The sequence below is a fragment of the Ahaetulla prasina genome, chromosome 2, assembly GCF_028640845.1.
Source record: "Ahaetulla prasina isolate Xishuangbanna chromosome 2, ASM2864084v1, whole genome shotgun sequence".
Lineage (NCBI taxonomy): Eukaryota > Metazoa > Chordata > Lepidosauria > Squamata > Colubridae > Ahaetulla > Ahaetulla prasina.
Genome location: NC_080540.1, coordinates 26,523,284 through 26,548,899, shown reverse-complemented (window position 1 = coordinate 26,548,899; position 25,616 = coordinate 26,523,284). Strand labels below are relative to the sequence as shown.

Here is a 25,616-nt window from a genome sequence, read left to right as displayed (position 1 = left end):
ATTTAAATCCACCAGTCCTAAAATATGCTAGTCTTGGAGAAGGCGATATAAATTTTAAAAACTAGGTGTCCAGCCTTGGTTTGTAACTTTTCTCAATCTGGGAAGCTTTAAGATATGTGGACTTTAACGCCTGGGAAATTCTGGGAAATCATATCACAAAGTTCAAGATTGAACCAACAAGGAAAAGGGCGATACCTTTTAAATGCACCATGACTTTAAAACGCAGTTAAATTGAAGAATGAAAAGGAATCGAGGGATGAAAGCAAAGGAGGCAAAGATTCAAAGGCTAGAAGGAACCTTTACCCGATGCTCTCTCCGGAGGCGGCTCCTCTTGAGCAACTCCAGGAACAGATCACGGAGGATCGCCCTTTCTCCCCGTTTAATTGAACTCAAGCCTCCTGGATCTGAAAGCCGCAGAGAAAAGAAAGTGACGGGAAACGATCAGGAGGACCAGCAAAATAATAATACTAATATCTCCAAGGAGAAAGTGGGGACTCAGGAGGATTTTAGCAGCCCCAAAAAGCTGCATTGAAGGGTCTCCTCGAGCATTTCCCAGGTGGGAAAAAGGAAGGAAGGAAGGAGGAGGAGGAGTTTCTTACGAGGCGTCAGCAGGAAGGCTCTGTTCCTCGGTCCAAGAGATGCGCAGCTAAGCTTCCTTCCTTCCTTCCGGCCTCGCACGTGGATCCCCTCCCGGAACGACCCCAGCCAGGAAGTGCTTGTGGCTCCTCCCTCTCCGTCCAGCTCCTCCCATTCTCTAAAGGGCGGAGGCGCCGCCTCAGTCTCCCTGCCTGCCCCCCCGGCCCTCCGGGTGGGATGCTCAGCTGGGCAGCGAATCCGTTGCTTCTTTGCCCCAGGCAGTCAGAGAAGAGAGAGAGGAGGAGAGGGAAGGAAAAGCAGCAAAGGAAGGAATCGCCCTTGACCAGAATAAGGGTCAGGGGACCTTTGTCTCCAAGGGTCCTGCAAACTCTGTTATTCTGTTCAAGGGCGATTCCTTCTAACTGCTCCTTTCTCCTCCCAGGCTTCCTCCCTCCTCTCCCTCTTTCCCTGACTGCCTCGGGAGAAGCAGCCCTGAACTCGCTGCCCAGCTGCCCATCCCAGGACCCCCGTTGCCGAAGGGGGCACAGGAGGGGTGAGGGCGCGCCTCCTCCTTTGGAGAATGGGAGGAGCTGGATGGGAGGGAGGAGCTAGAAGAGCTTCAGGTTGGCTCTGCAAAGTCTTGCCTGGGGCAGTTCTGAGAAGGGCGATCCACGTGCGTGGAAGGAGGAGGAGGGAGGAGGGAGGGCGTGGCCGGCGGCTGCGAGGAAACGGATCGGATCTGTTCCTGCGCGCATCGGGAAGCGGAGTCGGGCAGGGAGAGCCGCCTCTTTCCTATCGAACGCCAGGTAAGAAGTTCCTTCCTTCCTTTTTCCCACCTGGGGAAATGCTCGGACAGGAGACCCTTCAAGGCAGCTTCTTGGGGCGCCGCTAAGATCGCTCCTGCAGCCTCCACCTTCTCCTTGGGGAGATTGTTCTGCTGGCCCTTCTTGATCGTTTCCCGTCACTTCCTTTTCTCTGCTGCTGTTTCAGAGCCAGAAGGTTTGGGGCTCAATGGATGCTCAGCCGGCCGGAGGGACCGGGGGCGATCCCCCCCAGGAGCCGTTGTTTCGGGGCGTTGCTCAGGAGGAGCCACCTCAGGAGGGAGCATCAGGTAAAGGCTCCTGCTGATGCCCTTGAATCCTCACGATTGACTTTGCCGAAGTGAATCTCATTCCTGAATTCCTTTTCATTGTTTAATTCAACTGGTTTTAAAGTCTTGTGTCCATTTAAAAAGGTCTCACTCTTTTCCGATAGGCCAGCCTGTCTCAGCCTTAGTGACTTTTAAGATCTGTGGACTTCCACTCCCAGAAATCTCCGGCCAGCATAGGATGGCTGGCTGGGGAATTCTGGAACCTGATGTCCATGTATTTGAAAATTGCTAAGGTCCAGAAACATTGCTACAGGCAGGGCACATCCCACCTGTGGAAATAGTTTTGCTTTCTCTCATTATCTGATGGGAAGGGTGAATATTATGTGGGTCAGGATTGTGATGATCAAGAATACAGAAAAGAGCAACAAAGATGATTAGCGGAGTAGAGACTTAAACACATCAAGAACGGTTGCTGGAATTGGGGGTCAGGGGAAAAAAAACCTGATTATGAGCATAGCTGCACTTGTAAGAAATTGAACAGACAGTTCACCCCAAGGCGTCTCACTTAGGATCCTTTATTAAGGATAATAATTTATTAAGGGTTCTAACTGGTTTATTGAATTTCAAATTATGGCAAACAGCAAGTACTTACACAACAACCACCTTGCAATGAAGGTCAAGTGGACGTGCAGTCAAAAAGTGAGGCTTGAGGCTGGCTCACTGTCCAACATGCCATTATTATATACCACAAAGCACAAGACTTTCAAAATTCTGCCACCTTGTCACAGCAACTGAGGCAGTTTTCTCTTCCTCTAACCACAATGTCACAACATCGTTATTTTTACGTGCTTTACAGCCTGATAGTTCCTCTTTTTTCCTTTCTCAGCTCGCCTCACTCTGCAAACTCTCCTACCAACAGTATTGAGACATACTATTTCAACATACTTGCAGGTTACAACTTTTTAATGGACACATCATTAGTACTGAATACAATGATTTTAAACAGATTATACAGATTAATATTGCGTACAAAAACCTTTGAAATATCAGCTCAATAGGCAGCTATCAAGAAGCAAAGGCCGACATTATGATGAGTTTCTTCTCACGCCAGTTTAATAAGTAGAATAGAACAGAATTTTTTTCCAAGTGTGATTGGACACACAAGGAATTGTCTTGGTGCATATGCTCTCAGTGTACATAAAAGAAAAGATCGTTCATCAAGGTACAACATTTAAAACACAAATGATGGTCAATGTATCAATATAAATCATAAGGATTGCCAGCAACAAAGTTACAGTCATACAGTCATAAGTGGAAGAGATTAGTGATGGAATGGTTTTGTTCCTTTAGCTAATCTTGTGTGTGGGAGCTGCCACCTGTAAACATCTTAAAATGGTTTCTGTAGGTAGTCACTAAAGTTAATTTTCTATTCTCTCCCATAATTCCTGCCATTTATCTAAGTAGCACATTCCACATTCTCAGGGACTCCATCACACACAAGTCCATGACTTTTCATAAGTTCATCAAGAATTGTGTGCGGGTCCAGGCAAAACCTATAAACACAGCCATTGATTACGATGAAGAATGTAGTAGGTTTAATATTCCTGAAATTGCAGGTAATTTCATATTAATGCTGGACTAGTCCAAGTTCCTGAGATAACAAACCCAGGAAACTGGATCAGGGACAGCATCAGTAGTAGTAGGTACTGGTCCCGTTTTGCAAGTTTCTCACAGAGGTTGCAAAGGTGATCACATGCCCCAGGACACTGCAAGCGTCATAAATATGAGACAGTTGTTGCCAACTGTCTGAATGTTGATCCTGTGACCATGGGGATGCTGCCAATGGTCTTAAGTGTTCAAAACAATCCTGTCATTTTTTCAGTGTTGTAACAGAACAGTCACTAAATGAATTCGAGGACTACCAGCATATGTGTGACTCAGAGAGAATTGGACTCTTGTCTCTTTGTTTGTGCCAGGCCAGACCTAGTATTTCTGATGAACAACTCAGCACAGCTCCCTGGATATGGGATGGGATCTACTTGAGGCCTCCAGAGTGAAGTTCTGTGGTACTTTAATGCGTAAATTCATGGCTGAGATAATCTGCCTCTGAATCCATTCCTTGGTCCTTCCACACCTTTCAGTTTTCCTCTCACCCAACGTTAGCAGCTTCCATGTATTGTTGTTCTGTCTGCAAAGTATCCAAATAAACGGATTCCCTAGTTCGCATAAAGATATGTAGAATCGCCCTTCTGCACTGTAGCTTCTAGAATATGGTTAGGATGTTTGATAGCCAATTATTCCTTTGCTGTTTTTCCCCCCACTCCTAGACACTCTGATGGCCTTGCCTTCATCTCCTGGAACCTCGGTTCTTTGTAGCAGAGGATTAAGAGCTGTACAACTTCTAACTCAGGTAGGAGGATTCTCCCCTCCCTTAAAGTGTCCCAAAGGTGCTTTTTCAGGAGGCAACTAGACTTTCTTGTTTTTTCCTTTGAAGACATTTTGCTTCTCATCCAAGAAGCTTCTTCAGCTTCTTTAATTATCTTAGTTTCCTCTTCTCTGCACTTTTTCCAAAGGCTCCACATCTTTTTGTAACATGGTGACCAAAACTGGATGTAGTACTCCAGATAAGGCTTTATAAAAATACTACTAATACTTCACACGAAACCTCAAAATAAAAAGTAAAACCCAAGGTTTCCTTTTATACAGAAATTAAATGTTGAACCCCACCTTCCTTGATTTGGCCTGATTCATTGGCTCATTGCATGGGGTAAAATTAACTCAATGTTGGATTGGGCCAAGACATCCAAGCTCTAGCCCATCAGTGGAAAGCAAAGGAAGATCGGGTTGCTGCTCCTAAGGAATTGGCCAAACCAATAACACATTACCTAGATGTATCTCTAGCCAGAGGCCCTTTGCACTTTATGTTTTTGGAAAGTTTCTGTAGAGAAGATTCAAACTTTCCCTACTTGGAAACTCTGCAGGTGGAATATGTTCATCAAGAAGAGGACTTGCGAGACTTCCGGTTTGGCACCGTAGGTGATGGCGGTGATCTTTACGATCACCAACCTCTGGATTTTGTGGAATCGCTAGGACAGCTTAAATCTGCTGTCCAGCGGTTCGAAAAACCCTCTCTTCGGGAGAAGAGGAGGGGGTGAGCTGAGGGCAGAGGTTGAATTTCCCTAAAGCCCCTGAGAAAAAAGGGGTTTGAAGGGTTAAGTTCCCTCCAGCAACCCGAAGAGCTCCAGATCCGAGGATTCTTCTGCTTTGGCGGAACCAATCACCACGACCAAACGCCGAGATTTATTTTGGACAATAAAGGATTATACCGACAGAACGAAGTGGGAGAACTTTATGCAAGTAGCCAAGCCGATTCCCGATACTTTGTAACAAGTTTGAAAACAGCAAGAAAATGGAGGCGAATTGTTAACAAGTTAACGAGTGGAAAGCGAAGTGATACTTTCAGCTTGCCTTCTGCTCTGCAGTTGGTAATTGCATGTTATTGCTACTCTTTAACTCTTTGCTGCCTGCTGATAGAATCTAGGAGAGATTTTTAAATACTGCTTTAAAAGACTGTGTTTCTCAGAGGTTAAGAAGATTTAAAGTGAATATTGTTGGAAATAAATAAATAATTTTATAGAAGATGGCAGCCAAACAATTAAAGTCTACTGTAACAAAGAGCTCTGGAACTTTATCAGCTGGTGCCTCTCCAGCTCATACAGCAGAGACTAGAACATTGAATTTAGAGGCGTACAAGAGAATTTAAAAGACTTTATGCAAGAAAATTTAAAGTAATAACTGATGAGATGTCTGAAATGAAAGAGCAGATATCAGAAATTCAAGTGGGAAATAAAGAAGTTAAGGAAGGATTTGTAATTGCAGTACAAAGTTTGGCAAATAATGTGATTTTATTGGAAGAGGAGGTTGAAGAAATTAAGCAACATAATTCAAAATTAGAAAATAAAATGGCTGAATTTCAAAGTAAAATGGAAAAACAGATGATGAAATAGTTTTGATACAATATAGAAATATGGAATTTGCTCTAAGAATTCGTGGTTTGAAAGAGAATAAAGAAGAGGATTTAAGAAATTTTTCTGAAGTATTTGCTGAGATATTAGCAGCTCGTCCAGCAGATGTGGCTTATCAAATTGATAAAATATATCGTGTGAATTCTTGGATAGCAAGGCAAAAAAAGTTGCCAAGGGATGTTGTTATTTATTTTACAAATAGAACAGTGAGAAATCAGATTTTGCAAGCCTCATATAAGGGGGAGAAGATTCAGATTGCTGGTCAGGATATTTTAATATTAAAGGAAATTCCACCAAAAATGTTAAGGGCTAGAAAGGAATTTGCCTTCCTGGTGAATGAACTTAAAAAACGTCAGATTGAATATAGATGGGATATTCCAACTGGTATAATAGTATATTATGCAGGGAAAGTACATCGTCTCAATACAGTTGGAAAAGCAAGAGAATTTTATGTTGAGGCATTAAAGTTGGAAGTCTTTCCACTGGATGCTAGAAGAAAGGAGACTGAAGTGAAGGAAAGAGAAGTGAAGCAGGTTCAAGAACAGATTATGGAAGAAGATTTATTACAAGTGTTGGAAATACCTACGACGGGTCCAGATTCAAAAGAACAAAGGCTGACAAGAGCTGCTGCTAAACGCAGGAACAAGAGATGAAGGCACAACAACAACTGGCAACTACTACAACGGAAACAGTGGAGGAGCAAGGCCTAAAGCAAAATGTGATCTGTTAGTGTTCCAAAAGTTTCCTTGATAATGGCAATTAAACTATTATCTTGGAATGTTAATGGTTTGAATTCAGAAGAGAAGGAAAGTATTTCACTATTTGAAACAATTTAAAATGACATTACTTGTTTACAAGAAACACATATTAGATCTTTAGACCAGAAATATTTGATAAATTCAAAACTGGGAGTACATTTTGTTGCCTCCTCTTTGGAGAAAAAATGGTTTAGTTATATATATAAAGAAGGATATATCAGCAAATTAATTGAGGTGGATAAGCAAGGAAGATACATTGCTATTGAACTCTTGTTGGAGGGAAAGAAGACATTATTAATAGGAGTTTATGTCAATCAACAACAAGAAAATTTTTCAAGTTTTACATAAAGAATAGTATTTTGGGATTATCATATATATTAATGGGTGATTGGAATGGTGTGTTGATACTCAAAAAGACAAAAAAGCTTAAGGAAGATATCAAGCGAAATTACCAAAGGCTTTTGAAATGATGGAGGACTTGGAATTAAGAGATATTTGAGAAAACATAATACAGAAGAGAGATTTTACCTTCTTTCTGATAGGCCAATCATTTTCGAGGATTGATTTTATTTTGATTACTAATGATTGTATTCTAGAGTGAAGAAGACGAAGATTTGTTCAAGAACTTTATCTGATCATAGTCCAGTTTGGATTGAATTTGATCGGGAACAGGAGGCTAGGAGATCATGGAGGTTGAATGAGTATTTGTTTAAATATGAACAAGATGTAAATGAAAAAAACAAATGAAAGAATTTTTTATTATGAATATGAAAAAAGAGACATCTATAGAGATGATTTGGGACTCCAGTAAGGCTTATATGAGAGGAAATCTTATACAAATGAATATTAAATACAAAAATAAATTGCAGAAAAGAAAAGGAACTGGAAGAGGAAATTAAAAGAAAGAACAATTATTGATAAATAGCCCAGGAAATAGTAAAATAAAAGAATCAATAAATATATTGAGGTCAGTTTAATATGTTGATGGCAGATCAAGTAGCAATTAATTTACAATATGTAAAACATAATACTTTAATAATGCCAATAAGCCAGGAAGATGGCTTGCCTATTTAATAAGGAAAAACAGAAATCACGAACGATTGATAAAATAGAATATAGGGTAAGGAAGTTTATCAAAAGAACTTGATTAAAAAGCATTTTAGAGTATTATAGTAAGTTATATTCTAGGATATGGTTGATGATACAGAGATAGAAAGATATTTACAACAACAAAATATTTGTGAGCTTACAGAAAATCAAAGAGAAGAACTGAATCAATTAATTACTTCAGAGGAAATTTTCTAATTAAACAACTTAAAATCGGTAAAGCACCAGGAACAGATGGTTTAACAGCTGTTTATTATAAAATTTACAAAATGAGATGGTTGAACCACTTAAAGAGTTATTTAATAAAATTCAAATGGGAGGAGATGTTCCTTCATGGAGGACAGCCTTTATTTCGTTAATCAAGGAAGATCGAGATGGTATTAAAGCAGAGAATTATAGGCCTATATCACTTTTAAATACTGATTACAAGATATTTACCAAGATATTGGCTAATAGATTAATGCCAGTGATGAATCAAATAATTCATAATGATCAGTCAGGATTTATTAAGGGTAGGCAGATGAGATATAATGAGGCAAATCAAATTTACTTGAATATTTGGAACAAACAACCAAGTATCAGCGGCATTCCTTTTTGGATGCTGAAAAGCTTTTGATAGATTGGATTGGCAGTTTTGTTTAAAGTAAAAAAATGCAATTTGGGATTATTTTATTCGCAATTAAAGCAATATATCAGAAGCAAACAGCACAAATAATAGTAAATGGTGGGTTAACAGAAACTTTTAAAATTGAGAAAGGGACGACAGGGATGTCCCTTGTCCCCATTACTTTTTATTTTAACTTTAGAAATTCTTCTGAATAACATACGTGGTTCCGATCGAATAAAGGGAATTAGAGTTAAACATCAAGATTATAGATTAAGAGCTTTTGCAGATGACCTGGTTGTTACTGTATCTCAACCAATATACTCAGTAACTGGTTTAAAAGATATAATTGGTCAGTATGGTAAAGTATCTGGATTTAAGGTGAATCAGCAAAAGACAAAGATGATAACTAAAAATATGAATATACAACAAAAAGAAGAGTTAGAAAGAACTTCAGGTTTTGAAATCGTTAAAAAGGTTAAATATTTAGGAATATATATTACAGCTTCAAATGTTAAATTATACAAAATAATTATGAGGTATTGTAAGAAGGTATGGAAAGAAATGGAGAGTTGGAAGAAGTTACAACTATCTTTGCTGGGAAGAATAGCTTATAAAATGAATGTTTTGCCCAGGTTTTTGTTTCAAATGATACCGTGTTTAAGAATGATATTAAATTACAGGAATGGCAAAAGGATTAGTAAATTTGTATGGATGGGCAAAAACCAAGAATAAAATTAAAAGTAATGCAGGATATAAGGGAAAGGGGTCTTAAAATGCCTAATTTAAAATTGTATTATGAAGCAGTTGTTTTATCATTAATTACTGATTGGATTAATTTAACTGAGGAAAGAGTTCTGAATATAGAAGGTTATGGTTTGTTATATGGGTGGCATGCCTATTTATTATATGATAAGAAAGTTGATAAAATATTTAAAAATAATATAATTAGAAATGCATTATTGAGGGTTTGGAGGAAATATCAATACAAATTAGATGGAAAGATTCCAATATAAACCCAGACACATGATAGAAAATATAAATATATATCAAAAGATGGAGGTAGTTACTATAAAGAACTTCTTTGTATGGAAAAGGGGAGTTACAATTAAAATCTAGAGAAAAGATGGGGAAGAAGGAAAAATTATACATGGTTCCAATATGGACAACTACAAGCTAGATGGAAATTAGATCAAAAATAGGTGTTAAGCAATTGAGGATAATTTGTTAAAACAAATGAGAGATCAAGGTCAACAGCATATTAAGAGGTTGTATAATGTATTAGTAGAAATAGATTCAGAGACTGATTTGGTTATTGTATGATTAAGGGCACAAAATTTTCAGCAACCAATAATGTTGGAAACTTGGGAAAGAATTTGGGTGAGGAATGTTAAATTTACACAAGCGCAAAATATGAGAGAAAATTTTATAAGATGTTTTATAGATGGCATTTAGACCCCAAAAATTGTCATGTATGTATCCTAATGTACAGGCTAAATGCTGGAGATGTGATTGTGAAGATGCTACTTATTATCATATATGGTGGACTTGCAAAAAGTTAAAGCATTTTGGATTAAAGTATGGTGGATCATGCAGAATATTTTGAAAAGAAGATTAAGTTTACTGCAGTTCTTTTACTAGGAATAATTATGGATTGTACAGCTATAGAGACTAAATTGATTCTGAACTTAATAACAGCTGCAAGACTTTTGATTGCTCAATATTGGAAGAAAGAAGAATTACCTACAATTGAAGAATGGACTTAAAGTATCAAATCTGGCAGAAATGGCAAAATCTCTGCTTACTTGAAAGACTATACACAAGAAAAATATATTTTAGAATGGAAAATGTGGATTGATTATATTCAAAATAAGTATCAGATAAAAAATATCAAATAGCATATGAGTAAATTTAGGAATAATTTGTATTAGATATATTTTGAAGGAGAGGGAATTGAGAGTGTGAATAAGCGTGAGAGACTAGAGATTATAATTTAGGAATTATTTTAGATTATGATTGTTAGTTTTGATACCCTGCATTTTGTTCTGGGAAGTCGGGGTGGGGGTGGGGGTAAGGGAAGGGAATTGGGGGTTGAGGTTAGTGATGGAGTGATGGTTAATGTACAGGGATTATTGAAGATGTATAAATATAATTAATGTAGGGTCGGGTCTGACCAGTTGCCATTTTAGAACGGTGGGGAGGGAGGGAAAGAGAGAGTAGGAGGTAGGAAGAGGAGAAGAGGAAGGAAGAGGGTAGAAGAGGGAGAAGAGTGTAGGGTGGAGGAGGAGAGGAGGTAGATAAGAGAAGGAGAGGAAGGTTTGGAAAGTAAAAGAAGGTAGAAGAGGAAGAAGGTTAAAAGGGGTGGTGACTGGGCAGGCCCGACTAATTGTATATAACTGTACATTGGATGAATTATTTGATATGATTGTAAAAATAAAACTTTTTTATAAAAAAAAAAAAAAAAAAAAAGAAGAGGACTTGCAAGTAATTCATTGAAGTGTTCATTGTTAGGAATGCTCATGGAATACATTGTGTTTTTTCCCCCTCCCTGTGTCAGGAATTCATATCACTTGAGGATGTAGCTGTTTTTCCCAGGAGGACCCTGCTATTCTAAAAAGCCCTGTACCGGGAGGTCATGCTGGAAACCAGGAGGAACATGGCTTCCTTAGGTAAGGGATTCTGTTAAGCTATTGAAATTTAGTAGCTGCAACAGTAGAATTGTAGAAGGAATCAGAACACTCAGTTACAGCTGATTGGTTGGAGAGAGCTGAAATGTTGATGGTTGTGAGCCCTGATCTGCTTCTCACACAAAAGACTCATTTATTCACTGTATGCAGTAGAAAAGAGCTTCCTTATCTACATTTCTACTCCTACCAAGTCTGATAAAATGTAAACTATGATGTTTTTATTAGCCAATGTCTGATCCTGTCTGCTACTTAATAATAATAATAATAATAATAATAATAATAATAATAATAATAATAATAATAATAGAGTTTGAAGGGACCTTGCAGGCCTTCTAGTCCAACCACCTGCCCAGACAGGAGACCTTACACCATTTCAGACAAATGGCTATCCAACATTTTCTTAAAAATTTCCAGTGTTGGAGCATTTAATTGTTCTTTCAGGAAATTTCTTCTTAGTTCTAGATTGCTTCTCTCCTTGATTAGTTTCATCTATTGCTTCTTGTTCTACTCTCAGGTGCTTTGGGGAATAATTTGACTCCCTCTTCTTTGTGGCAACCCCTGAGATATTGGAACATTGCTATCAATATCACCCCTAGTCCTTCTTTTCATCAAACTAGGCATACCGAGTTCCTGCAACTGTTCTTCATATGTTTTAGCCAGAATCATCTTTGTTGCTCTTTTCTGCACTCTTCTAGAGTCTCAGCATCTTTTTATATCAGTACCAAAACTGAATGCAATATTCCAAGTGTGGCCTTACCAAGGCATTATAAAGTGGTATTAACACTTCAGTGATCTGATTCTATCCTCTATGCAGCCCAGAACTGTGTTGACTAAAGCTGCTGCACACTGCTTTCATATCTAAATGGTTGTCCACTAGACTCAAGATCCCTCTCACAATTATATTATTGACCAAGGTACAACATATAGACTGCATTTTGTTTTTTGGTGTAAAACCTACTTTTTCACTGTTGAATTTCATTGTGTTATTAGCACCCAATGTTCAAGTCTGTCATCTTCTGTTTCATCTTGGAGTGTTGGCTATTTCTGCCAGCTTGGTGTCATCTGCAAATTTGATGAGTTCCCCATCCATCCCCTCGTCCAAACCATTGACGAAGATGTTGAAGAGTACTGGGCCTAAAACAGAGCCTTGAGGTACTCCACTGCATATTTCCCTCCATGTGGATGTAGTTCCATTGAGGACTACAGTGAATCTGTTGGTCAGGCATTAGATCCATCTGGTGGTGGTCTGTTCAACCATATTTTCTACTTTATCTAGTAGTAGGTTATGGTCTACTTTATCAAATGCTTTACTGAAGTCCAGGTAAATTATATCGACAGCATTCCTCTGGACTACTAATTTTACTTGAAGACATTTCATTTATTATCCAAGAAGCTTCTTCAGGTCTGACTGAATGGTGGAGAATGGAAGGATTGATATTTCTTGCAGTCATCTGGTCCGAAACAGTTCCAATGACCAGTTGACTGCAAGGAATATCAATCCTTCCATCCTCCACCATTCAGTCAGCTAGCTTCTTGGATGAGAGTCGAAACGTCTTCAAGGTGGGGGGGAAGCACCTGTGGGATAAAGATGAATGAACACACCAGAGTGACAACTAGTTTTCTTCAAGGAAAAACCTCTTCATGGATATGAGCCTGAAGTTCAGCTCCAGGTCCAAGCCCCTCAACATTTCTACCTTCTCAGATTAAAATTAAACCACTAGGTTTATTAATTTTTAGTTAGGACTCAGTATTTCTGTTTTTATAATATTTTACTTTATTGTGTATAGGTTTTATGTACTTTTTCTCCTTTTAAGCTATAATTTATAATTTTATAATTTATAAGATATCCAGGGTTTCCCTATGGCAAGCTGAGAAGCCAATATATTAATGAAGGAACAAAGGAACGAACAAAATGAACCACTAAAGGCCACTTTTAACGGTCCCTTCTGCTGCCTTGAAACTAAATATGAAACCCCCCCACAAAAGGTTCAGTGATCTTATCCAAAATCTTCAGGTTTTTATTCTGTAGCATTGAAAAGAAGAGAGACCCAAAGGCCAAAACTTATATTACTTTAATACCAAGCATAGCACCATGTTTGGAACAAATGGGGTTTGGGAGGAAGTTTGATATTGTTCAAACACAGTATGCTTTTGATCCTTGCACTGGGTTTGTGTTAACTTTTCTATTCTTTCTGTTGCAAGCAGGTGACGGATGGGAGATGGAGGATTCTGGCCAAGAGGCAGCAGTACCTTTGCCAAAAGAGAAAAAGGAAGTTGCAGAAAAAATGTATGGAAAGCAAAGTTTGGAGGAAAACCAATTAAGGGTTGAGAATCCACACAAATGTCTGGATTGTGGAAGGACCTTCAGGCAGAAAAATCATCTTAATTCACATAAGAAGGTCCACGAAGAGAGGAAGCGGCATCAATGCATTAATAGGGGAAACAGCTTCGGAAGCAGCCCCACTCTTACTTCCCATCAAAGCATCCACAGAGAGAAGAGGTTGCATCAACGCAGGGAGGGTAGAACAAGGTTTACTGGGAGCAGGGAACCGAATTCCCGGAAAAAAAGTCCCACTGGAAATAATTCATGTAAATGCCTGGAATGTGGGAAGAGCTTCCGCTATGCAAGTGATCTCACTTCCCATAATAGGATCCATACAGGAAAAAGCAAATCATTGCATGTGTGGAAAGAGCTTCACCCAGCAAACTTTGTACATAAGAGGATCCACAGAGAAGCCGAAATGCACAGAGGTGGAAAATGCCAGGACCTCCATTTATTTGCCATAAGAGGATTCATACAGGAGAGAAACCCTATGAATGCTTGGAGTGTGGAAAAAGCTTCAATAGACGTGGTGCTCTAACCTTACATAATAGGATGCATAAAGGGGAGAAACCATATAAATGCCTGCACTGTGGAAAGAGCTTCAGTCAAGAAGTTAATCTTAAGTCACATGAGATGATCCACACAGGGGAAAAACCCTTTCAATGCATGGAGTGTGGAAAGAGCTTCAGTAAGCCAAGTAGTCTTATTCTCCATAAAAGGATCCATTTAATGTGGCAAATGCTTCGCTGATTTGCGGGCTCTCTCTCTTCACAAAAGGCTCCACACTGGGGAGAAACCATATGAGTGCCATACTTGTGGAAAGAGCTTGAATGAAAAAAAAAGGTATATTGTACATAGCAGAACCCACACTGGGGAGAAACCATATCAGTGCCAGGAGTGTGGAAAATGCTTCAGTGATTCTGGAGAACTGAGGATCCATAAAAGGATTCACACAGGGGAGAAACCCTATAAGTGCGCAGAGTGTGGCATGAGTTTCAGAAGAAGTAGTTACCTTTGTAGCCACAAGAAGATCCACATTGGGGAGAAACCATATAAATGTCATGAGTGCGGAAAAAGCTTTAGTCGAAGTGATTCACTCAGCAGCCATAGAAGGCTTCACTCAGGGAAGAAACCCTATAAATGCCTGGAGTGTGGAAAATGTTTTAGTGTGAGTGTCCAGCTTACCTACCACAATAGGCTCCACACAGGAGAGAAGCCATTTAAATGCATCGTGTGTGGAAAGAGTTTCAGACAATCTTACTCCATAAAAGAATCCACACAGGAGAAGCCATATGAGTGTGTGGAGTAAAAAGAAATTCAGAACTAGTACTTTAATCGCCATAAGAAGACATAGCAGGAAAAGATCTAATTGGCTCATGTTGATTCTCAAAATTTGTTTATCACAGAAGTGTCCCAGGAGAATCTGTAGAAATACATGGCATATGGAGGGCTTCCAAAGCAACAGAAGCTTTTGACCCATGAAAATAAGAGTTGCTTATATATTTAAGTTACAAGAACAAGAAACAGGATCTTCAGTGAGCACTTCACTGGGAGAAATAGACACAAAGAAGGAAATATTGAACCAATACAAGGCTCAAGTTTTTTTTTCTAAAATAAAAACTGACTTGGCCAGTCTGCACCATCTAAAATTGGTTGGCTTTAACTGATTTCTAGTCTGAGATACGATATTGATTGTGTTTGTTTTCTGTTAATGCCCTAACTTGTACAAGTAGCTAAATTTAGCTTACATCTCAGATATGCCGGTTCAGGAATTCTGGAAGTTGAAGCCCAAATCATAAAAGGTCCAAGGTTCACCATCCCTGGTCTAAAGGGATCCTTAAGATTCAATTAACAGGTTAAACTTAGAATAAAGCAAATGCTTCTGCTTGTAAATCATAACCCCAAATGTACTATGGATAAGACAAAAGGCACAAACAGGAGATTTGCACCTGTACATCTCTAAAAGAAGAAGTATGCTGTTAGAAAATAGAAGTATCATGGAAAGCTATGCTATAGTACTGCTGAAGTGACATTTGAAAGTGTTACTTACTCTGTGTATATGTTGGGATAGCTTTGCTGAGCTTGTATTATGTACACTATGGTTAAATGTTAGTGTAAAAGGCAGGAATTACTGAAAGGTTGGCTCCTCTTGAAGAGCTTATAGCTCCTGCTTTTAAGGAAGTTCAAAACATTCTTAAAGATCCATCTCATCCTGGGCACCCTTTGTTTGAACTATTATCATCTGGCAGACGGTACAGGATAATAAAAAAAGGAACAAATAGGCTGAAAAACAGCTTCTATCCCAGGGCAATAACCATATTGAATTCTATGGTATAGTGCCGTGATGGCAAACCTATGTCACGTATACCACTGATGGTATGCATAGCCATATTGGTGGGCACCTGAGCTCAGCTCCCAGCTGATTTTTATTATTTTTTATTATTATTTATTCGATTTTTATACCGCCCTTCTCCCGAAGGACTCAGGGCGGTGTACAACCAAGGTAAAACAGACAAAACAATATACAATTAAAATACAGATTAAAAAACTTATTTTATAATTGGCCTAAAAAACTTTAAAATATATAAAACTAAAAAACCCTTAAAATTAATAATGAAAAATTTAAAACCAATAAAATTTAAGCCAGCCCCGCGCGAAGACCCTATCTTCAGTTCACGGCGGAAGATCCGAAGGTCAGGTATTTGGCGTAAACCTGGGGGAAGTTCGTTCCAGAGTGTGGGAGCCCCCACAGAGAAGGACCTTCCCCTGGGGGCCGCCAGCCGACATTGCTTGGCGGACGGCACCCTGAGAAGTCCCTCTGTGAGAGCGTACGGGTCGGTGGGAGGCATAAGGTAACAGCAGCCGGTCCCGTAAGTACCCAGGCCCTAAGCCATGGAGCGCTTTAAAGGTAGTGACCAGAAAGTGCAGAAAGGCCACAGGTAGCCAGTGCAGTCTGCGCAGGAGCGGTGTTACGCTGAGCCACGCCAAGCTCCCTCTATCACCCGCGCAGCTGCATTCTGACTAACTGAAGCCTCAGTGCACCTCAAGGGAGCCCCATGTAGAGAGCATTACAATAATCCAAGCGAGAGGTAACGAGATGAGTGACACAAGGCATCCCGATCAAGGAAGGGGCAACTGCCGAACCAGGCGAACCTGGTGGAAGGCCCTCCTGGAGACCGTCACAAATGATCTTCAAACGACAGCCGCTCATCCAGGAGGACAAGTTGCGCACTGTCCTTGGGGCCAATAACTGAACAGTCAGCTGCGCTGCAGCTGACTGAATCGGTGCCGGCATCCACAGCCACTCCGTCTTGGAGGATTAAGCTTGAGCCTGTTTCTCCCCATCCAGACTACGGCCAAACACCAGGACAGCACTTCAACAGCTTCATTGGGGTGGCCCGGGTGGAAAAGTACAGCTGAGTATCATCAGCGAACAGCTGATATCTCACCCAAAGCCACTGATGATCTCACCCAACGGCTTCATATAGATGTTGAACAGCAGGGAGAGGATCACCTCTCGGCACCCCACAAGTGAGGCACTCACGGCGACCTCTGCCCCTGTCAACACGTCTGCAGTCGAGAGATAGGAGGAGAACCACCATACGGTGACTCCCAATCCCCAACCGGGCGCAGCAAGATACCATGGTTGATGGTATCTGCCACTGAGAGGTCTAATAGGACCAGGGCAGAGGAGTACCCCTTTCCCTGGCCCACCAGAGATCATCCACCATGCGACCAAAGCTGTTCCGTTGTATCCGGTCAAGCACTGGAACGGGTCTAGATAGACGGCTTCATCCAGGTATTGGGGTAGCTGTCGCGCCACAGCACTCTCTACAACTTACAATTTTCTGTTTCCTACCTCCGGAGGGCCTGGTGTGAGTGAGGAAGGCCCATTCTTTGCTCTCCTCATGCTCCAGAGCCTTTCTAGGAGCCTGGGGGAAGGCAAAACGGCCTTCCCCACCCCCTGTAGACCTCAGGAGGCAGAAAACAGCCTATTTGCCAACTTCCGGTCCCGGAAGAGGGGGAGAAGGCCATTTTCACCTCCCCAGTCTCCTAGAAAGGCTCTGAAGCCTGGTGACAGCAAAAAACGGACCTACCAGGCCCACCGGGTCAAAAGGGGGGGAATGTGAGGGGTGTCCAATGCGTGGGGCACAGAATTAAGGTGTGGCAGACACTCCCCCTCCCCCCACATTTGGCACACTATGGCAAAAAGGTTTGCCATCACTGGTATAGTGCAATATCGGGTTTTCAGTTTCAGTTATATAGAATATAAAGGATGTATGTTTGTGTTTTTATTTTTATCGTTATAATGTACACTGACAAAATAAAGTAAACTAAACTAAAGGGAGATGAGGAAATACCTTTGACTCTGACTTGTAAACGGTGGGAAATGCTTTGTAAAACGTTGGTGGGATAAGCAGGTTTTGAGCGAGATCTTTGTGCGCCACTTTTTCTGCAGAATAAAGCTTTTGCTCACTGTACAACCTCCACCTCCATGTGTTCAGTTTGAGGCACGTGCACATCTGGTAACAAGACTGGAGCAGGAAAGATAAGGAAAACCCAAAGTCAGTTTGAGTCCAGAAGGATCTCTTTCCTTCTTTCAACCAGATGGCAAGAGCAACTCTTGAGGAGGAAATGGGGAATACGCCAGGAACCCTCTTTCTGAGGTAACCTTCAATTAGGCTTGAAGCTACGTAACTAGGAGAAATTCTTTTGTACTGTGTAGGGTAGTTTTTCTTCTGAACTTCATTTAACTCATTGTTAAATGTATTAGATATTTCTCAACTCAGACCTTTTAAATAGTTTTTTTAAAGTTTTTTTATTTTATAGACACATACATTTAAAACATCAGTAATTCCTTCTGTGTGACGTCTCGGTGTTTCTTCTTTCTTCACTCCAATTTAAAATATTACCATTTTTTCACAGATGCATTATTATCATTTTCTTACATAATTATCCATTGCTCATCTATACCTTTCTTCTAACCAATGATAAAATTTATCCCATATCTTAAAATATTCTGAATCCTCTCTTTAATCATCAAAGTTAATCTGTTCATTTCTGCACAGTCTAAAATTTTTCTAATCATTTCTCCTTCAAGGCTTATTTTCTCTGCTTTCCAATTTTCTGCAAAAATAATTCTTACTGCTGTAATTACATGTATAATCAAATAAATATTTTCTTTACTAATTTTCTCTGATAGGATCCCCAATAAAAAGAACTCTGGTTTTGAATCAATATGTTGTTGGGTCATTTCTTCTAACCAACCCTTTATTTTCTCCCAATAGTTTTTGGCTTCCGGACATGTCCACCACATATGATAATAAGATCCTGGTAACTGATGACATTTCCAACATTTAGCTGATTTATCTTTAAACATTTTTGCCAGTTTCTCAGGTGGCACATACCATCTATAAAACATTTTCTATTGATTTTCTTTATATGTAGTGGAAATGGTTAATTTATAATTCGTCTCCCATGGCTGTTGCCATTTGTCTAGGTCTATTGAAAATCCAATTTTTTTAGCCCAAGCTATCATAATTTTCTTTACTCGTTCCTCTTCTAACTCAATCCCCAACAAAAAGATTTTTTTTTAATTAATTTGTCCTCCATTCCTGTGAGAATCCTATCCACCTCAGTCTTTTCTAAATAAAAACCATAGAGTTTAACATCTTTCTGATACCTTGCTTGTATTTGCATATACATATACCAATTTAACTCAATCCCCTGTTCTTCCAAATATTGTTTCTGTTTCAATTCCCCCCCCCATCTGTTAACAAGTCCTTATACCTAACAATATTTCTAAGATTAAATGTATTTGCCTGTATTAAAGCCTCCATTGTTGATAACCATGTTGGAATTTTCATACAGTATTTATCTCTGACCTTCTCCCATGCCAATAGCAGTGCATTTCTTATGTAATGTCTATGAAAGTACGTATGTATCTTACTTCTCCCGTACCATAAAAAGGCATGCCATCCTAGTTGCAAATCATAACATAATAACAGAGTTGGAAGGGACCTTGGAGGTCTTCTAGTCCAACCCCCTACCCAGGCAGGAAACCCTACATCATTTCAGACAAATAAGTTATCCAACATTTTCTTAAAAATTTCCAGTGTTGGAGCATTTACAACTTCTTCAGGCAAGTTGTTCCACTTATTGATTGTTCTCACTGTCAGGAAATTTCTCCTTAGTTCTAAGTTGCTTCTCTCCTTGATTAGTTTCCACCCATTGCTTCTTGTTCTACCCTCAGGTGCTTTGGAGAATAGTTTGACTCCCTCTTCTTTGTGGCAACCCCTGAGATATTGAAACACTGCTATCATCTCTCCCCAAGTCCTTCTTTTCATTAAACTAGGCATACCGAGTTCCTGCAACCGTTCTTCATATGATTTAGCCTCCAGTCCCCTAATCATCTTTGTTGCTCTTCTCTGCACTCTTTCTAGAGTCTCAACTTCTTTTTTACATCGTGGCGACCAAAACTGGATGCAATATTCATATTTTGAGCTCAGAAAACTAAAACCTAAGACTTTGTGTGTCTGATTGTATGAGAGAGGAGGAGAGAAGGAGTTATGCGTGCATGTTGGTGTAAGTGCTTGCCTGCACAAGTAGGTCACCAAAGCTGATCAAGAGAGAAAGGGTAGCTGGGAGAAGAAGAGTTTGAAGCAAGACATGCTTGGTTTGCCAAAAAGTCTTGCTTTCTGGAGGATTAGTTTTACATACTGTGTTTCTATTCCGTTTCTATTCTATTTCTGTTCCATCCCATCCCACCCCACTCTATTATTATTTCTATTCAATTTCTATTCTATTTGACTCTAGCACAAAGATCTAATGTCCAAAAGTTAGTTCCTAGTTATACAAGCCAACTCTTATTTTTAATGGATCAAAAAGCTTCTCCTGCTTCGGAAGCCCTTCCAATACTCCAAGGGTCTCTACAGATTCTCCTGGAACACTTCTAGGTGCGTTAAGCAAATGTTGAGAATCAACACAAACCAATTCAGGTCATCTTTTCCTGCTGTGTGTTTTCTTATGTTGAGTAAGGTTAGTACCGGTTCTGAATTTCTTTCCACACTCCACACACTGATACGGCTTCTCCCCTGTGTGGATCCTCATGTGGGAGGAAAGATTGCCACTCTGATTATAACATTTTCCACACTCCAGGCATTTATAGGGTTTCTCCCCAGTGTGGATCCTCTTGTGGCTACCAAGGTTACTAGTTTGACTGAAACTCATGCCACACTCGGTGCACTTATAGGGTTTCTCCCCTGTGTGGATCCTTTTATGGATCGTCAGTGCTCCAGAAACCCTGAAGCATTTTCCACACTCCTGGCACTGATGTGGTTTCTCCCCAGTGTGGGTCCTGCTATGTATGATATAGCTTTTTTTTTCATTGAAGCTCTTTCCACAAGTGTGGCATTCAAAGGGTTTCTCCCCAGTGTGGAGCCTTTTGTGACGAGAGAGAGACCCCAAATCAGCGAAGCATTTGTCGCATTCGGTGCACTTGTAAGGCTTTTCACCTGTGTGGGTCCTTTTATGGAGAGTAAAACTACTTGGGTGACTGAAGCATTTTCCACACTGCAGGCATTGAAAGGGCTTCTCCCCCGTGTGGATTCTGTGATGGGAAATAAGCCTTGTTGAAGTACAGAAGCGCTTTCCACACTCCATGCATTGAAATGGTTTTTCCCCTGTGTGGATCCTCTCGTGTTCCTTAAGATAACCTTTTTGACTGAAGCTCTTTCCACAGTGCAGGCATTTATAAGGTTTCTCCCCTGTATGCCTCCAATTATGTAAGGTTAGAGCACCACTTGTGGTGAAGCTTTTTCCACACTCCAAGCATTCATAGGGTTTCTCCCCTGTGTGAATCCTCTTATGGCAAGTAAGTTCACTGGAGGTCCTGAAGCATTTTCCACACTCTGTGCATTTACACGGCTTCTCTCCGGTGTGGATCTTCTTATGTAAAATGAAGCTGCCTTTTTGGGTGAAGCTCTTTCCGCACACTGTGCAATGATACGGCTTTTCCCCTGTATGGATCCTATTATGGTAAATGAGCTTACTTGGAGAGCAGAAGCTCTTCCCACATTCCAGGCATTTACATGATTTCTTCTCAGTGGGGCTTTTTTTCCGGGAATTTGGTTCCCTGCTCCCAATAAACCTCCTTCTACCCTCCCTGCGTTGATGCAACCTCTCCTCTCTGTGGATGCTTTGATGGGAAGTAAGGGAGGTGCTGCTTCCGAAGCTGTTTCCCCTATGAATGCATTGATGCTGCTTCCTCTCATCGTGGACCTTCTTATGTGAATTAAGATGATTTTTCTGCCTGAAGGTCCTTCCACAATCCACACATTTGTGTGGATTCTCTGCTTTGTGAATCTTTTTATGCAATGCAAGAGAGAGGCTTGTCCCGAAGGTTTCTGCACACTCCGTACATTTGTATATTTCCCCTCCTTCTTGTGTTCTTTCATGTAAAGGAGGAGGAAGGGTCCTTCTGGAGCATTGCCTGCTTTCATCTTGTTTCTCTCCAGCAGAGCTTTTACAACAGTCACATAATCCCGATCCATCTCGGAGTGTTTTCCCACACCTTGAACACACTTCTTTTTCTTGGCAATCAACCGTGCCCAATAAGACATTGGTATCTGGACAAGGTAAACCAGAGCAATTCTCCAGCTCAACCCTTAATTGGTTTTCCTCCAAACTTTGCTTTCCATACATTTTTTCTGCAACTTCCTTTTTTTCTTTTGGCAAAGGTGTTGCTGCCTCTTGGCCAGAATCCTTCATCTCCCATCCGTCACCTGCTTGCAACAGAAAGAATAGAAAAGTTAACACAAACTTAAGTGCAAAAGGGATCAAGCACCGTTACTGTGTTTGAACAATATCAAACTTCCTCCCAAACCCCATTTGTTCCAAACATGGTGCTATGCTTGGTATTAAAGGAATATACGTTTTGGCCTTTGGGTTTCTCTTCTTCTCAATGGTACAGAATAAAAACCTGAAGATTTTGGATAAGATCACTGAACCTTTTGTGGAGGGGCTTCATATTTAGTTTCAAGGCAGCAGAAGGGACAGTTAAAAGTGGCCTTTAGTGGTTCATTTTGTTCATTCCTTCGTTCCTTCATTAATATATTGGCCTCTCAGCTTGCCAAAGGGAAACCCTGGATGGCTTATAATATTAAAAGGATAAAAACCTATACACAATAAAGTAAAATATTATAAAAATACAAATACTCAATCCTAACTAAAAGATATAAGACTAGATGGAGAGCCTAGCGGTTTAATCGGAGAAGGTAGAAATTTTGAGGGGCTTGGACCTGGAGCTGAGCTTCAGCCTCATAGCCATGAAAAGGTTTTCCCTTGAAGAAAACTGGTTGTCACTCTGGTGTGTTCATTCATCTTTATCCCACAGGTGCTCCCCGCCCCCCGAAGACGTTTCGACTCTCATCCAAGAAGCTTCTTCAGTTCTGACTGAATGGTGGAGGACGGAAGGATTGATATTCCTTGCAGTCAGCTGGTCATTGGAACTGTTTCGGACCAGATGACTGCAAGAAATATCAATCCTTCCATTCTCCACCATTCAATCAGACCCGAAGAAGCTTCTTGGATGAGAAATGAAATGTCTTCAGGCAAAGACGAAGAAAGTCCAGGTGCCGTTTGAAAAAGCTCCTCTGGGCCACCAAGACATGGATGACTGAGAATCTTCATAAACATTTATTCACCGCCCTGAGTCCTTAGGGAGATAGGGCAGTATAAAAATACGAATAAATAAATAAATAAATAAATAAATTCATCTTTCGTGGTTCCTGCATTTAAAGGTAGCACTACAAAAAGGGAAGCATTGGAGAAAATGGGAGGGGATACGGTTGGAAGATCCCATCTGCAGAGGACCTGGCAGATCAGACAGATCACTTCTCTAGTAGTTGCATCCTGATGATCAACCCGTGGAGTGGACTCTTATTGGGCTCTTAAGTGCCATCATGAATCAGTCAGGGAATTGTGCAGCAGGTGTCCAAAAAGGTCAGAGATGCGGACACAAGCTCCTAGTTTTATGTCAATTAATATATTTTACATCAATATTTACAGTAAACGAGAAAGTCAGGCTAACAGGAGCATCATGAGGTTAACCAACACTACAGCATCACCATGAGGTAAAATTACCAAGCCCACAGAGGAAAAAAGGCGGGAAACAGGACACTCCCCCTTTACACTCACACTAACCAATCACAGCAGAGACTGCCTCATGCAGGGGACAGCTCTCTCCAACCAATCAGCTGTAACTGAGTGTTCTGATTCCTTCTACAATTCCACTGTTCCAGCTACTAAATTTCAATATCTTAACAGAATCCCTTACCTAAGGAAGCCATGTTCCTCCTGGTTTCCAGCATGACCTCCCGGTACAGGGCTTTTTGCTCAGAATCCAGCAGGGCCCACTCCTCCACGGAGAAAAACACAGCTACATCCTCAAGCGATATCAATTCCTGACACAGGGAGGGGGAAAAAACACAATGTATTCCATGAGCATTCCTAACAATGAACACTTCAATGAATTACTTGCAAGTCCTCTTCTTCATGAACATATTCCACCTGCAGAGTTTCCAAGTAGGGAAAATTTGGATCTTCTCTAGAGAAACTTTCCAAAAACATAAAGAGCCAAGAGCCTCTGGCTAGAGATATATCTAGGTAATGTGTTATTGGTTTGGCCAATTCCTTAGGAGCAGCAAGCCCATCTTCCTTTGCTTTCCACTGATGGGCTAGAGCTTGGATGTCTTGGCCCAATCCAACATTGAGTTAATTTTACCCCATGCAATGAGCCAATGAATCAGGCCAAATCAAGGAAGGTGGGGTTCAACGTTCAATTTCCATGTAAAAGGAAACCTTGGGTTTTACTTTTTACACTGGGTTTTCATGTTTACATTACAAGTGTGTCCAATCACACTTGGCCAATAAAAAATTCTATTCTATTCTATTCTATTGAGGTTTCGTGTGAAGTATTAGTAGTGTTTTTATAAAGCCTTATTAAGGCTACACCTGGAGTACTGCATCCAGTTTTGGTCACCATGTTACAAAAAGATGTGGAGACTTTGGAAAAAGTGCAGAGAAGAGGAAACTAAGATAATTAAAGAAGCTGAAGAAGCTTCTTGGATGAGAAGCAAAATGTCTTCAAAGACAAAAACAAGAAAGTCTAGTTGCCTCCTGAAAAAGCACCTTTGGGACACTTTAAGGGAGGGGAGAATCCTCCTACCTGAGTTGGAAGTTGAACAGCTCTTAATCCTCTGCTACAAAGAACCGAGGTTCCAGGAGATGAAGGCAAGGCCATCAGAGTGTCTAGGAGTGGGGGGAAAAACAGCAAAGGAATAATTGGCTATCAAACATCCTAACCATATTCTAGAAGCTACAGTGCAGAAGGGCGATTCTACATATCTTTATTCGAACTAGGGAATCCGTTTATTTGGATACTTTGCGGACAGAACAACAATACATGGAAGCTGCTAACATTGGGTGAGAGGAAACCTGAAAGGTGTGGAAGGACCAAGGAATGGATTCAGAGGCAGATTATCTCAGCCATGAATTTACGCATTAAAGTACCACAAAACTTCACTCTGGAGGCCTCAAGTAGATCCCATCCCATATCCAGGGAGCTGTGCTGAGTTGTTAATCAGAAATACTAGGTCTGGCCTGGCACAAACAAAGAGACAAGAGTCCAATTCTCTCTGAGTCACACATATGCTGGTAGTCCTCGAATTACAGCCATTCATTTAGTGACTGTTCGAAGTTACAATGGCACTGAAAAAAATGACAGGATTGTTTTGCACACTTAAGACCATTACAAGCATCCCCATGGCCACATGATCAAAATTCAGACAGTTGGCAACCATTGTCTCATATTTATGACGCTTGCAGTGTCCTGGGCAGGGTTGAAATCTAAATTTTTTTGCTACCTACTCTGTGGATGTGGCTTGGTGGGTGGGTGTGTCCTGTGACTGAGTGGGCATGGCCAACTAAATGTCACTCACAGCCATGCCCACTCAGTCACAACCCTCCCCACCAAGCCACACCCACAGAACTCCCTTTCCCTCGCCACCTGTTCTCTCTTCACCTAGGCCCCGGAGCCGCCACCTGCCTCAACGGGGTCGGGGAATGTACCATTCCCCAACTCCGGCCTTTCTCCAGAGCTGCCGCCCACTCAACGCCCGCTCGCCCATCGCCTTTGGTCAGGGGTCGGGGCCCAGGGACGCCCCATTCCCTGAGGCTCCGGAGTTGCCCCCTGCTCACCGCTCAACCGGAACATTCACACCAGCCTTGTCCCGGAGCCGCCGCCCGCTCTTCCTTCACCACGCAGCATATACTTACTTTCTTCTAGCGGCTGGCTGCCAGGAAAGGCAAGAGTCCATGCACCGACTGTGCAAATGCACACCCGTTTATTTCATTTATTTATCAGCGGCAGGTTGGCGCTTGCGCAG

At 40.8% G+C, this 25,616-nt stretch overlaps 2 protein-coding genes across 2 annotated transcripts in view; one reads left to right on the top strand and one right to left on the bottom strand.

Annotated features, from left to right (window-relative positions):
- LOC131193426 (zinc finger protein 345-like) overlaps positions 1-25,616 on the top strand; it is a 212,123-nt gene that overhangs the window by 101,339 nt on the left and 85,168 nt on the right. The window contains exons 2-3 of the mRNA XM_058173562.1: positions 1,567-1,687; positions 3,994-4,076. Of these exons, the coding sequence (XP_058029545.1) occupies positions 1,567-1,687; positions 3,994-4,076 (204 nt within the window). The remainder of the gene's footprint in view (positions 1-1,566; positions 1,688-3,993; positions 4,077-25,616) is intronic.
- Positions 18,048-25,072, bottom strand: LOC131193434 (gastrula zinc finger protein XlCGF57.1-like). Its single transcript, XM_058173585.1, has 3 exons — positions 24,398-25,072; positions 23,507-23,633; positions 18,048-21,956 (listed from the first exon to the last, which is right to left on the bottom strand). The coding sequence occupies exons 1-3, from the start codon at positions 24,470-24,472 to the stop codon at positions 20,170-20,172; spliced, it is 1,989 nt and encodes a 662-aa protein (XP_058029568.1). The 5' UTR covers positions 24,473-25,072; the 3' UTR covers positions 18,048-20,169.

Coding starts and splice junctions, on each gene's coding strand:
- LOC131193434 (XM_058173585.1), bottom strand. CDS start 24,472: ATGGCCTTGCCTTCATCTCCTGGAACCTCGGTTCTTTGTAGCAGAGGA. Junction 23,634..24,397: donor CTGTTCAACTTCCAACTCAG/GTAGGAGGATTC, acceptor TCCCTGTGTCAG/GAATTGATATCGCTTGAGGA. Junction 21,957..23,506: donor GAGGAACATGGCTTCCTTAG/GTAAGGGATTCT, acceptor TTCTGTTGCAAG/CAGGTGACGGATGGGAGATG.